Source organism: Vulpes vulpes, chromosome 2, assembly GCF_048418805.1.
Source record: "Vulpes vulpes isolate BD-2025 chromosome 2, VulVul3, whole genome shotgun sequence".
NCBI classification, from domain to species: domain Eukaryota; kingdom Metazoa; phylum Chordata; class Mammalia; order Carnivora; family Canidae; genus Vulpes; species Vulpes vulpes.
The window spans coordinates 99272931-99287984 of record NC_132781.1 but is presented as its reverse complement, the minus strand read 5'-3'; the positions used below and the strand labels follow the sequence as shown (position 1 = coordinate 99287984).

Sequence of the window (15054 nt, the reverse complement as noted above, 5' to 3'; positions counted from 1 at the left end):
AGAAGATATCAATTAGCAATTTATTCACTTTTTTTCTCCTTTTAGATTTGCTTTTATTCACTGCATCTTGTTTCCTTTCTCTGTCCTTCTTGCTACTTCTTTTTCGAGTATTGACATCTTGTTTTTATTTTAGAGACGATATTAAATGCCTGGTGGTCAGTGGCACTGACATTTCTGGGAGAAAGTCTGCTTAGAATGTGTGTGCAGGGTGGCTTCCAGTGGTGGCTTCTCTCTAAATGAGCTGGCACGCCCATTTTCCTGAGGATCCCAATGGAGAGTCTCTGAAGGTCTCTTCTCTGGTCTAGCCTATTCTCCCAGAAAGAAATCTGCCTCAGGTTGGGTGTGGCAGGTGAGGTGGCAGGTGGGGAGAGGCGTATGCCTTGACAGCCATGATTCTCAGATCTGAGGGCAGGCCAGGACCACACTGTGTCTCCACATCCTCTGGTTTTAGCCCCACCTGGGCTGTCACCAGCAGAGGTAACAAGTACCTCCAGCCTTTGCTCTCTGGGATTCTGCAGAGCAGGGCTGCTTCTGGACTTTCCCCCCCGAGTCTGGTAAGGTTTTTGGCTCTCCAATCTGCTAAATTATTTACTGCCCCTCTTTCCAATGTCTACATTTTGTTTTATCATCATCATCATCTCCTTTCCCAGGTTCTTTGTCCTTGTGGGATTATGATTTTCCCCCCATCATTCTTCAGGAAGTATTTTGAGAGGAAAAGGAGGAAAATATGTTGAAAATGTCATTTAAAAAAATCTGATATTCCCTCTATACTTTGAAAAACTTATGTAAGGCCAAATGGTTGCCAGGTACCCACCTCTCCTCTCCTCACTTATAGGTAACAACGTATTACCTACTGCATGGGATCATCCTGAGGAGTAAATGAGAAAAGCAGGTCAAGCACTGAATTTAACTATTATAGTTGTGAAAACAACAGGGACCAAGCAATGCCCAGCATGCACAAAGCCCAGAAGAAAGGAAAAGTTCTTCCCTGAGGTCCTGGGACCAGCAGCATCACCATCACCTGGAAATATGTTGGAAATTCAAATGCTCAGTCCTCACCCCCAGACAGACAAAAACAGAAACTCTGGAGGTGTTTCTGAAACCACTGCAGTCTGGGACCCACTGATATGAAGACAAGGAAATGGGCTCCCTTTCACTGGAGGTACTATCTGGGAACCACTTGCAGTCACTGGATATGCCTCATGCACCAGGAAGAATGAGGCTGGCATCTAAATAAAAGCAGAGGTTTGTGAGATGAAAGCCAGAGAAGAGACAAACATGAACATGGAAGACCTCATTCCACGCCCCAAGGACCTGGTCTTGCAGCCATGTCTTCAGCTCTGTGAGCTATGCCAGGATCCTGCTCAGCAACATAGGTCAATAGGGCCCTCTCCCTTTGTTTGTTTTTCTGGAGCCAGTTTGAATCAAGTTTCTGGCATCTGCAATCCAAAGAATCTGGACTCATATCAGACCTTCCTTTTAAGAAGCAGAATGAGGGAAGCCTGGGTGGCTCAGTGGTTGAGGGTCTGCCCTCCACTCAGGGCAGGATCCCGGGGTCCTGGGCTTGAGTCCTGCATCGGACTCCCCGCAGGGAGCCTGTTTCTCCCTCTGCCTCTGTCTCTGCTGCTCTCTGTGTGTCTCTCATAAATAAATCAATAAAACCTTAAAAAAAAAAAAAAAGAAGAAGCAGAATAAACCTGACCATCCCAGAATGAACCTGACCGTCTACAGTGTCATGAGTTGTGGCAAAGGGCAGCTCTCAAAGCCAGGCTAGCAAGTAGAGCCTGCCAACGGGCTCTTGCCCCGACAGGTTTTACAACACTCTGAATTTCATGTTTCCTCTGCTTACGTATTGTGGACAAATATGGACATATTTACACATGCAAGAATCAAATTGAATCAATTTACCTCATCTTGGTATTTCAAGATTTGGTGAGCACATCCATATTCATCCTGTTTATAACATTCATGATTTTATGAATTTTCATCACACTCCTTATTCTTCCTCTCATCTCACTTCATCTTCCTAAACTTCACAGAGCACTTGCTCAGTCATGGAGTGAGACTCCTAAGATCTGCCTGTAGTTCAAGGGTCCCCAAGCCTTGGGAGCTGAGCATCAAAACCACCCTGGGAGTTTTTTTTTTTTTTAAGATTTTACGCTTTTATTCATGAGAGACACAGAGGAAGAGGCATAGACACAGGCAGAGGGAGAAGCAGGCTTCCTGTAGTCCCGATGTGGGACTCGATCTCAGGACCCCGGAATCACACACTGAGCCAAAGGCAGATGTTCAACCACTGGCCCACTCAGGCCCCCTACCTGGAAGATCTCTAAATCTATAATCCCCATGCCCCACTCCAGCCCTACTACATCTCTCTGAGCTCTATTCTGCATGCACACACACACACACACACGCACACAAATACAATAAAGGTATCTATATACACATACATATGCATATATATATCTTTATTACAATATTTCTATGTGTGTATTTTTATATGTAGGTATATGTATTGTAATAAAGATAGATAGATAGATAGATAGATAGATAGATAGATAGATAGATAGATGATAGATAGATAGATACAGACACATCCATCTCCTGGTGAAACTAATGATCCTCATCTATGTGGCTTTGCATTGTCCTGAAAATTATGTTTTCTTAATACCGACAATTTGTTTGCTTAAATAGTGAAATTTGAAGCATGAATATTTCTTTTTTCTGAGAGTTACAAAATTAAACACAGCTACTTTTTCATCGAGAATGATTATAAATGAGGCTGTCCTCAACTCTGCAATGTACCCACAAAAAAGGTCACGTAGACAACATGATCTAACATACAAAGAGCAAATATCTATCATGTGGGTTGCCACTTCCTTCTGCTCTCATGAACTGTGGACTCTCCCCTACCAAGCCTGAGCATGGCTTTTTCTCAAAAGAGGGCTCTTGGTAGCCACTACCAGTCCATTGGGGAAAACACATATGCTGTCACTTAAAATTTTCTGGTTTAAGGTAAAGAGCCCTGGGTCCTAGTCCCAACATTGTCACTATCTATGAAAAACAACTTCTCTCTTTTGATTTCATCTTTTTTAGAACAAAGATTTTCTTTTTTCCTCCTGTACAAAAGGTGGTGAGGATGAAATGAGGTTTGCAAATCTAAACAATTCACAGTCTTGCCCCCAATATAAGATCAAATTTATTAGGTGGGACATTATACTAAAGATGAGGCAAGTAAAAGCAGAATGTTGTATCAAAGGAAAGAATCCCACAGTTCTTAAGCACATGTACCAAGATGATCAAAATTTCACTTAATATTCTCTAGTCCAAAAAAAATGCATACATTTCAAACATAGTTTTAATACTTTTAGGCAAATGGAAGCTATCAACAAGTATTGACCAATGGAAAATACAAATGCCACATATGTGGAGCTATACAATAATCACTGTTTTCAAAAGCACTTTTCAAGTTTTGAAATAGAATTTTGATACTAAATATGCCAATGCAAAAATATTAAAAGAACATATTTGCATGAATAAAGAAGAAGCAAAACCCTGTTAATAAATAATAATGAAGCACATCACCAGTCAGCAATCAATACTAAAAAATCATTTCAATCAGAGTAAGCCTGAAATAGAAAATCAGGATCAAACTGAAAGCAAAGCTGTAAGCCAGGTTCAATGCACATAATGAACCTGTCCTGTGATTCTAAAGGTAATAATTCCAGAAGTAGCTAACATTTAATGAGTGCTAGCTCTTTGCTTGAGATATGTACATTACACATAATTTCTAATGTAATCCTTACTCAACCTTCTGAAATAAATGTATAACTGTTTCCATTACACAAATGACGCAGAGCTAAAGAGGTTAACTAACCCACCCAAAGTCATGATTACAGTAAAGTGGTTCACCTTCAAATTGAACCCTAGCTAGCTTGACTCCAAAGACCTCCCATGAGCAAAATAATTCATGCAAGATACGATTATGATAGCCTCCAGTTTTTAAAGATCTATTACACACAGCCCGTGAGTTTACCTACTACTTACCACACTACGTACTCTCGAGGCAGTCAATATTTGTTGAATGAATATTTACCTCATATTTCCAGGAAACATTTTCCTTTATTTTTCTTATCTATTCAGCATATTAGTGAGGCTTGCCCAGAACACCTTCTTAACTAGATAAATACAGGCATATTGACTAATGTATTGTTCCTGGGCTCTCTTTTCCTTAGGCATCATACAGACCACTACCCTTCTCTTGTGATAATATATTTCTGCAGCAGGATAAATAATTTGGCTATAGATATTTGTGTCAGTTATGGCTTTCTTTACATCAATTTTTTTTTTAGAGAGGGAGGAGGGGCAGAGGGAGAGAGAGAATCTTAAGCAGACTCCACACCCAGCATGGAGCCCCATGCAGGGCTGGATCTCACAACCCTGAGATCATGACCTGAGCTGAAATCAAGAGCTGCACACTTACCTGAGTGAGCTACCCAGGTGCCCCTACATCGATTACTTTTTAGTAACCCCCACCAAGGCTCTGCTTGTTATGCAGCTGCCTAGACTCAACTGGGAGGGTCCCCTTCTCAACAAGAGTTTTAGTGACCATCTCTCCGAGTGGGTTTTGCTTACAGTTGGCTGCTCTGACCCATTTTTGAGGGTTCTTATTAATCTTAAGAAGGTGAATAAGAGTTATAAGAGTTATACAGAAGGCAAGTCTCATATTTTTTAAAAAAAGATTTTATTCATTTGAGAGAGGGAGAGAGAAAGAATAAACATGAGCAGGGGAAGGGGCAGAAGCAGCAGCAGACTCCCTGCTGAGCAGGGAGCCCGACATGGGGTCCATCCCAGGACCCCGAGGTCACCACCTGAGCGAAAGTCAGACACTTAACAGCGAGCCACCCAGGCACCCCTGGTAAGGCTCATCTTTAAATACTCTTATATGAAGTCTCTAGACCACCAAGTACCTGCTAGTGGTATGGGGTTTTCCCCCTTTTTTATGGGATTAGGTGAGGTGTAGACATCTTCTTTTAAAAACTGAGCAAATTAGCAAAATCAGTATATTAGTAAAACTTACTAAAGACCACCTTATTTTGGGATCCCTGGGTGGCTCAGCGGTTTAGCACCTGCCTTTGGCCCAGGGCGTGATCCTGGAGTCCCAGGATCAAGTCCCACGTCAGGCTCCTGACATGGAGCCTGCTTCTCCCTCCTCCTGTGTCTCTGCCTCTCTCTCTCTCTCTCTATGTCTATCATAAAAAAAAAAGACCACCTTATTTTAAGTACATACAGCTCTTCTAAAAGAAAACCAAGCAGGACAATGTAAATAAAAAAAATTGGAACACAGAGAAAGGGAGAGAAGTAAAACCAGGAATATCTGAAAGAAGCAAGATCTATAAAAACATAAGAGGAAGAAGTTTTATATTGTCCTTTCTGAAGAAAAACAGTGCTTGTGTTGAAGGCCAGATTTTCGAGATATTTCTGTATACTAAGAAACAATTAAGAATGGAAAGGAAATAGAAGAAAAGCAGCCTTCTCAAAACATGGAAGGCTTTGTGCATGTATGCGTGTAACCTGTGGCAAACACTTTTTTGAGGAGCTGATAAGAAACGCTAAATTGTGGCCACTGTGAATCCCACTTTTGTATCTTCGTAATGTGAAACAGGCTCAGGCATATTTTATTCCCTTGATGCCCAGATACTTCCATATTATCATTTTCCTCTCAGAGATATTTTCACCCTAAACCATTTCCTGACAAATAAAGATTTGGAAAAGATTGCTATTTTCCTGCCAAGATCCATTTACCCTTTTCTTGGGAACAGTCTGGTTGATATTCCCCAGTTAGATAAGGCCATCTGACAAAATTCGGGCCAACAGACGAGAGCAGAGGCGAAGTGTGCCCCCTCCGGCTGTGTGCTCTGCGAGTGACGACGCAGACCTGGTGGTGGCCCAGCTTACACCTCGCACAGGGGCAGTGTCCCAGGACATGTGTCTTCTACAGAGCGTGGCTGCCCTGCCAGCCTGGACTGCTCCCTTTGGAACAGTTAAGTGAAAGAGAGAAAAACTTCTGTTACAAGCTTAGCTTAACTATTAAAATCACACCGTCTATTCCTGGAGATTTCTGGTGCATTCTACACCAGTCTGGCCATCTCTCTGCAAATTGCCACCATTCTGAGCAGTACTGCCTGCTGCCAGCAGCCGCTATCAATAATGTGGGAAGGTAATGGAAAATCTGTCAGAGAAAACGACTGTATATTGAGAAGTTTAACATCCATCTTAAATCTCCCTTCTAATTCCGCCCTAGAATTCTGTAGAATAAGCAGCCACTGAGGTTTCCGTTTCAGGCATCTACTGTTTATTGAGATAGGAGCGCTGTTCAGATTTTAAGTAAAAATCTGTGAACTCCCCCTAGGCCTGGCAATTTTCAGCAAGATGACAAGGACAGTGGAGTGACAGCTAAGGATTTCCTCGTGGTGTTCTTCTACTTCTTCATTCCTATTACATCACCGTACAGGTCAAATTTCACTGTAAGAAACAAAAGGTGTGAATGTCTCCTGTTTGTCATTAGAACTGAAAGCTTTATTTGAGTTTATTTTACGAATTGGCTGCACAGGTGTTATGCGACCCATTGGGATAAATTTCCTTCACAATCACCTACTTTGCACACCACTCTTTTGTACCTTGATAAGCTACGGAATACAACCGCGTAGTCTACATTTGCCCAGTGTAGACATAATATACATTCATTAAAGGAGTTCAAAAGACAGTAGTCGTATTTGTACTAGACCTATCCCTGTGTACTGTATTTCGGAGTCTTCAGTGAAGAACTGATATTTGAATTACTTCATAATTAGCACATCTTTAGTGAACCAGAGAACTAAACACGAAAATCAAAGAGAGACAACCGGCAGGTACCCACTAAAAAGGATTACATATGGCAGAGAGGAGGCAAAGTATTAACCAGGCAATGACAAATCAACTGCAATTTTGAGGACTGGGAAGGTTAACCCCCAGGGGTCTTTTGTTTTCATATGGCACTGCATATGTGCAGAGGTCCCTTAATCAGACAAATTCGGCATTTCCAGGCTACCACCACAGAATGCAAAAAAGAAGACAGAGATGAAAGCAAAACAAAAGCTCTCTGGTTGACCAAAAACTAAAGTGTAAGTACATTACCCATAGCAGAGCATCCTATTCTCAAATTAGAAACCCATTTCCTATGATCTTGGAGTCCATTTTGACAAGCATGCTTGTTGGTGTCCTTTAATTCAACGTAGAAAATAATGATGAGCTGGAGGGAGGGGATAGGAAAATATTCAACACAAAGATAAAAGTCCTAGCACCCTGAGGTCCTTTAAAGTACAAAGGGACTGTCACACCTCAGCAATCTGCCAAGGCTTCGGGGCCATATACCCATGCCATCATGAAAGCCCTCAGTCATTAAGGGAAGATTAAACTCTATCCAGTTATTTTACCAAAGGCAAATAAGTACACCACCGATTGCTTCTTAAAGAATTTTATCAAAAGCAGTTTTGTTTTAAATTTTACACATAAATAGACTGTTCCATTAGAAAATTCGCTTGTGAAAACCAGGCTAGATAGGATTTTATCTGATGACAGTGAACTCTCTCTCTCTCTCTCTCTCTTTGACCTCTACCCATAGAATAATTGTCACTGACCTAATTTACAGTAGGAGGAAATACACTGCTTCTCCCCCCACCCCCACCCCACATAGATCTGTTTTGATCTGATGTGTGCTACTTGTCCAGGCCGCATTGACCAATGGCATAAGCCTGCAGCCTGTGCTGCTGAACACAACAATCCTAAAGCATGCTTGAAATCTGTCCAGCATTTCCTTCCCGACCAGGCTATAGAAAGAAAACACAGCAGAACTAGGAATTGCTGTAGACTGGACTTGGGATAGGTGTAACCCCTAAAGCAAGTCAGAGCAAGTCCCTCTCAGATAAGAGAACACTTTCACAATCATTTCAGGTTGATGGAAGTTCTGTTTTTAAATAATTTTTCTTAATTTAGCGCTCAAGATGTTTGGAAGATGACACAAAGATAGCATCAAATTCTACTTTTTGGGTTTCACAATCTATTTTTTCCACTTACGGACTTCAGTACTTCACTGTCTTTTTATGACACGACCTCTCTTTAAAATGCTCAGAATCACTTTGTTAGTGGTAATTCTCAGTTACTGTAGACTCCATTTTTATTTAATTTCACATCTACCAAATAAATATTTCCCAAAGCTCATAGTTTCCTTCAATTAATTCTTTCACTCAACAAATGTTTACTGAGCGTTTACTCTGCTAGTTACTAGGTTGGAACCAAGGGACTCCACAGAGAACATAGTATATAGTCCATGTCTATTCCATTTAGTACATTTAGGGAATAAAACTGAATTAAATGTCATCCAGTTTCCCGATGCCTCTTTGAGATGGTTATAGACACTCCAGGAATGTCAGAAATAGTAATAAGGTCTGGACTTAAGATTTCGTGTGACAAATAACTGATAAGTGTGAACATGTAACACATTTGAAATACATACTTAAACTGATCCAGTATGTTTACCTGCATATTAAATTATCAGATGTCCAAAGGTTTAAAACCTATTTTTAATCAGTAACGCTTTTCCTCCATATGAGCACAATGAATACCACGGTAAAATTTTAGAGTTCAACTTTCTCACCTTTTAGGGAAAGAAGGAAAATACATAAAATAAATTTTAATAAAGTAGTGAGAATTAGCTCAAGATCTTTTTTTTTTTAATACAAAAGTTATCAAGAAAACACCGCAGCATAATGATTATTTACCCAAGCTGAGACTAACCAATTCTGATGTTAAAGAAATCCTAAGGCAGATACCTCCTCTCTATAGAATGTGGTATCTGAAGAAAGGCTTTGTGCCTATGAGAATTTTAGCATATAAAGCATATGGACTACAAGTTTAGGAAAACGTAATTAAAGAATCACATGTACATGTCCTTGTGGCACTTATCAACAGGTTTACTGCTTAGTCCAATTAAATAAATGAAAATGAGTACATTTTCTTATCTTACAGAAATACAAGTGGAAAAATGAACAAAACGTTCAGGGAATTATTAGGCTTTTGCCAAAATGTTGAAGTACTATGCCATTTAATTTTTAAAAAATGAAACAGTAATTTTAAAAATCACACTAATAGTGAATTGTTTTCGGTTTTTATTCATATACCACTTTAGTAAAATTTTCAAGTTGGTAGTATGATTTTCACACTAATTTACCAGAAACCATAGTTGGATTGACCTAGGGGCTTTATCCACCTCCATCGTATTTTATGGAGAAGGGGGTAAACTCTAAAGAAACTTTAGCTCAAAGCCACCAAGTGTTTCCTTCATAGTCTGGAGCCTCTTAGCTGCTATAAAGAGTTTCTGAAGGAATAGATTTTAATAAAATCTATTTGAGTCAACCACATTTCCACCTCTTCGACTACGCGTTTTCAGTGATCCAGGTCTGCTACTGCTAATACATAAAACTGGTACGGCAGTAGAGAATAAATACTGAGCCTGAGGGAGTGACCAACACTACACTTCTTCAGAAAACCAAGCCATAGAAAGAGAATGTGAAAGGCATAAACATTTCAGGCAAGACAACTAAGAAAACATGCTGCCAATGCAACAGGACCTGAGGATCCATTCAATTCTTTTAAACACATCACCCTTGAGGATGTAAATCAAGGACTTGGGATTCTAATTCGAAAATGAAACAGAACCCAGAAAAATTTGTTTCTTTAAAACAGTAATGCGCTTACAGATGGCTTTTTAGGATATCGTATGTAACTAGTCTACTCATTTGTGTAAGTTTTAAGTATGCCCAAATTTTTACATGTCTAAATTAAGGGGAGAAATGGGAAAGAAGTATGTTTAGACAGGTAATTAAAAAAAAATAACTTCTTTCCCAACTTAATCAGTGAAGCAAATGTCTCCTTACCCAAAAAACCAGAGATGCATGATTAGTTAACATTGAAAAGAAATTCATTAGTTAGCATTTAAAGGAAGTTGTCCTGATAACCAATGGCATTCTTCCAAAAATGTGGTTAAGCAATGAGCTCAAGCTCCAATGCATCTTTAACCATGAAATATAAACATATGACTTATCAGCTGTAAAGTAAAATATCCAAACTAGCTGTTTTTGTTCTGTAATGAACAACATACCCAGGTATGCATACAGGTGTACCTGTCTACTAAATACAGTAACACATCTTAAAATTAATAGATTCCCATGGTCTCAAGATGCCCAGACTGGACAAGAATTAGGACACTGTTTTGATTACTCTCTGAAACATTTAAATCTGTGCTAAGTGAAACACAAAACTATGATACTTAGACACTGTGCTGGTTAACACAATTCTTGTACTTCCCTGTTTATTAGCCAACAGGTACCTCTATAGTTTTAAACAGGAATTATAATTAGAAATGGTAAAAGCAATGTCCTGAGTTACTCCATCTGTAAATTATATTTCATTAAGACTTATCCTTTGAAATTATAATGATTACCCTACCATGTTCATGTGAGAACTTAAGAAATCTCCCTCATAATTCTGGGACATCTTTACACATGAAAAAATAAAAGAGTGTGTATGTAAGAGAGGCTCCTACAAGTGTCACTTTTTAATTGACAAAGCATCTTAGCCAAAAAGACACTGTAAAAGTAAAATTACGCATTTTATTCATTCATTCCATTGGCTGAGAATCGCTCTATTGTACAAATACGGTATTGTACAAAAAAATCACAAAATGTTACAAAATAAAAAAGTACAAACTGCAGCACTTAATAAATATGACTAGAAGTAGTTAAAGTGGAAATGAGATAGATTTTAGGTTGAGAACATTGTTTGACCCAGCAAACCATACAAGATCTGTTTACAGACATTTTTATTTGTACATAATACAGGGCAATCCTATTTTGCCTTTTGAGAGAATTTAAAAGGAATAAAATATTAAGACACTATTCTCCTGCTATAAAACAACTGCCAAAGTTGATTCAAGGCATTTAATGCTAGTAGTTTTTTTAAAATCTCTTAGTTGAATCCAAGAAGCTATATAAAGCAGGAGGCTTCTCTTGTCACAAAGTTAAAATGCTTTTATAACAAAATGACAAATATAAATAAGAACAATTCAGAGCACCAATCTACTCTAAACACCAACCAAAGTACAGAATAGTCATCACTCTGCCATCTGCAAATATCAGACTTCCATTCAAGTAAGAAGACCTGGTACTATTCTCCCTTACAGAAAACTCTTCCCACAACCCTCCCTTAAATATTTCTCTTTAAAAGGCTGACCATTTCTAGAAAAATAATGATTTCCAAAACAACCAATCTGTTTTTCATTAAAATGGAATGGGCCAATCATCTGGTAACACAAATGCATTAATATCCACTTGAAATAATGATCTAAGAATCATAAAATTCAAATCGAACAACATAAAGTAACTACTGAATCACAAACTCTTGTTCAAAGTAATAAACTTCATATAAAGCACTTTCTCTGGATTGATGCTGGAAAGCTGTTTGTCAAAACGGAACACGTCATAGATGAAGGTACACCCATTCTTAAAAATGTTGTGCAAAAATACATTTTTATAGAAAACAGATTACCAGGAATGAACAAATTTACACCGTGAGAAACTAGCTTGCAAATTATAAGTAGCGCCAACTTTATACAGCAAATTATAAATAAGCAGTAGGATCACCCCAAGCCATCATGAAACATTATTTAGGTGCCCAGCAACCTTCAGCTCTGAGGAGAAAAACATTCAAAAAAATGATTAAGGCATTACACCTACAGTAAATCTACTAGGAAGTTTAAAAGTGCTATTACCCTGATTAGAGTTCGTAATTCTCCCAACACAAACTATGTATGCAATTCTCCCAGGGTGTAGGTTTTCAGACACTTCAAGAGCATGCATTTTGTTCGATATACATTTTGGATAGGGATATGGCCATGGACTTGGCAAGTTCTTCATCGCGTTTCCGCTGCACTTGAGTCTGTCTGCACCAATTGTCATACTCGGGGTTAGGATAGGAGTGATCAAACACGGCATCATAATGTCCATTACTGAGCCAACTGAGCCAAATGCTAGGCCGTAGGGAGTCCTCTGGGCCCAAGTAGTGAATCATGGTGGACACCGTGGGGCTCTCCAACCTCCCTCCAGTCGTTAGATGTATGTTCACATTCAGCATCTGCCCCATGGCCAGCAGTTCCGGGTACCCGGCCCACGCCCCGTCCTGAGCAGCAGCGATGATGAACTCCCCCACGTCGCCCTCAATCAGGGGGCTAAAGTGGTCGAGATGGTCGGCGATGTAATGCACCGTCTGCTCCCTCAGCTCCCGGTGCAGGCTCTGGTCTCCGTACACCGTCTTGCTGACCGCTCGGTAGAGGCAGTTGCCGTCGGGAATGATGTGGAACCGGAACTTATTCCTCTGCCGCAGGTACTTGTCCTGCCTCTCCACCTCCGCCAGGTACAGGGCCAGCTTCTCGTCCCTGGGATCCGACCTGGAGACCACCACCGCCTCCGCCGCGCCGCCCGGGGCCGCCTCGCAGCTCCGCGCCGGGGCCGCCTCGGCCTCCGCGTCGGGCCGCCGCGCCTCGTCCGCGCCGGCAGGGTCGCTGCGCTCGCCCGCCCTCTCCCAGCCCCGGAGGCTCCTGTCCGCCGGGTGCTCGTCGCCCCACGGGCCGGGGCCGGGCTCCGGGCTCCCCGGGGGCGGCGCGGGGCCTCGGTGCTTGGCGGCGGCCAGGGCCTGGCGGTGCTCGCTCAGTCGGAAGTTTCTGTCGGGACCCTCCCGGGCCGCGTCGAGGCCCGCGGGCTCGGGGCAGTCGGGCCTCAGCAGCTCCTCCAGCAGCCAGGCCGAGGAGCCGCGGCGCGGCGGGAGCGGGGCGCCGGGCGCCGGGGCCAGCAGGAGGCAGCGGCCGCGCGGGGCGGCGGGCGCCGGGGCGCCGGGCTCGGGCCCGTGCAGCAGGAGCCGGTCGGCGCCCAGGGCCCGCACGGTGATCTGCGCCGTGGACGTGTAGTGCGGCGGCAGCGGCGGCTTGCACGACCCGGCGGGCGGGCCGGCGGCGGCCGAGGCGGGGGCGGCGGCCCCGGGCACCACCTCGAAGCAGGAGGAGAAGGCGGGCATCTTGGCGGCGGGGGCGGCGGCGGCGGCGGCTTCTCGGGGCTCGGCGGCCGCGGCAGGCTGGCACTCACCGGTCTCGGGCTCCGGCTCGCCGCTGGCGGCTCCGGGAGGCTGAAGGGAGACCTTGAAGGGGGGGGCGGCGGCGGCGGCGGCGGCGGCGGCGGGGGCAGCGGAGGCTGCGGCCGTGGGACCCGGTGCCCCGGCTGGGTAGTGGGTGCAGACGCTGCTGTAGAGCTGCATGTCCCTGCCCGCCGCTCGGGCCCCTTATAGGCGCGGCGAGCCGGGCTGGGGGGACACACCCTCCGGGCCCGGCGGAGGGGGCCGGCCGGGCGCGCTGACCCGGCGCCCCTAGAATAGAAATGACCCAAGGGCCGCCGGCCGCCGGCGCGTCAGGAGCCGCAAATAGCGCCCGGGTCCCCGCCAAATTCCTGCTGCGCCACAGCGCGCGGTGGGGGCGGGGAGGGGACGCGCGCTCGACCCCGGCCGGCGCGCTCGGCCCGCACACCCGGGGCGCCGCGCCCGCTGCCGCTGCTCCGGCCGCGGCGGCCGCTGGGGACTTTCGGGGAAAGCCGCCCGCCCCGCTGGAGCGCGTCCCGCCGGCGAGGAGCAGTGCAGGGCGCGCGGAGGGGCCGGGAGGCGGGGCCGCGGTTGTTTACCTCAGGCCGCGCGGCCGCGTCACGTGGGCCCGTTGGAATGTGCGGCTCGTTGCGGCGCCCCATTCAGCAGCGCGGGCTCGCCCCGCCCCCCGGCCCGCGCCCCGCCCCCCGGCCCGTTCGGCGGACGTCACGGGCGTGGCCCGCGGCGCAGGGGCGTGGCCCGCGGCGCAGGGGGCGTGGCCCGCGGCGCAGGGGGGCGGGGCGGGAGGGGCCGCGGCGCGGAGGCCTGCGCGGGCGAGGAGGCGGGTCCGCGGGACGCTCCCTGCTCCTCCGCGGCGGGTCCTGGCGCCGCGCCGCGCCGCGCTCCTGCTCCTGCGGCGGCTGCCGCTGCGGATCGTGGCGGGGTGGGCGCTGCGTGGGGAAGCGGCGCCGCTTAGACAGCGTGCGGTTGGAAGGCAGCTTCCGGGCTTGGTGTGGAGGACGGAGCGTAGCCTTGTAACCCCCTGCAGGGCCAGGGCGCCGCTGCCCCTTTTGATTTCGGTTCTTCGGGTCACAGTGTTAAAACCGCGTGACGCCCCGCGTCCACCCCGCGATTGCTGCCTTGCCCAACCGAAAGCAACTTTTCTGCACCCCTCGCCCCTGTGAACGGGCAAACACACGACTTGGGCGATGGGAAGCGCTTCCAACAGCCTTTGGACGATCCGGTGCAGCCGCCAACCGTAGGTCAGTCGTGATGCCTGCCGAGGCCGAGCAGAATATTGAAAAGAGCGGTGCTCCCCGGCGCCAGTCGTATCCTCTCTGTAGAGGAAAGCCAAAGTGTTCGGTTTGGTCAGCCGAGTGTTGGTGATAGTAGCGGGCAGATGTGCTGTGTTCTGAGCTTCGATCACCTGCAAGTAACAGGCCCTAAGCGTTCAAACTGAACGTGGAAGCTCTCTCACCTTTTTTAAGAAATGGGGAAATAGGGACGCCTGGGTGGGTCAGTGACTGAGCATCTGCGTTGGACTCAGGTCGTGATCCCAGGGGCCCTGGGATCAAGCCCCCCCCCCCCCCCCCCCCCGCATCAGGGACTTCTCCCTCTGCCTGTGTCTCTGCTTCTCTGTCTGTGTCTCTCATGAATAAATAAATAAGTGAAATCTTTAAAAAAAAAAAAAAGGAAATGGGGAAATAGCTGTGGACTGTGGTGCACTGCTTCCACCCACTCCCCACCCAAACCTTCCTTTGAAGTGTAAATTCCTTGAATGAAAATACTTGGTCCTGTTGGCTGTCGTGGTGACCTCCCCTAGCACTGTACCTGGCT

At 45.3% G+C, this 15054-nt stretch overlaps 1 protein-coding gene across 1 annotated transcript; it reads right to left on the bottom strand.

Moving 5' to 3' along the window:
- Window positions 1–10689: 10689 nt before the first annotated feature.
- OTUD1 (OTU deubiquitinase 1) lies at window positions 10690–13883 on the bottom strand. The gene has a single exon (XM_026013654.2). The coding sequence runs from the start codon at window positions 13399–13401 to the stop codon at window positions 11941–11943; it is 1461 nt and encodes a 486-aa protein (XP_025869439.2). The 5' UTR covers window positions 13402–13883; the 3' UTR covers window positions 10690–11940.
- Between the last annotated feature and the right edge of the window lie 1171 nt (window positions 13884–15054).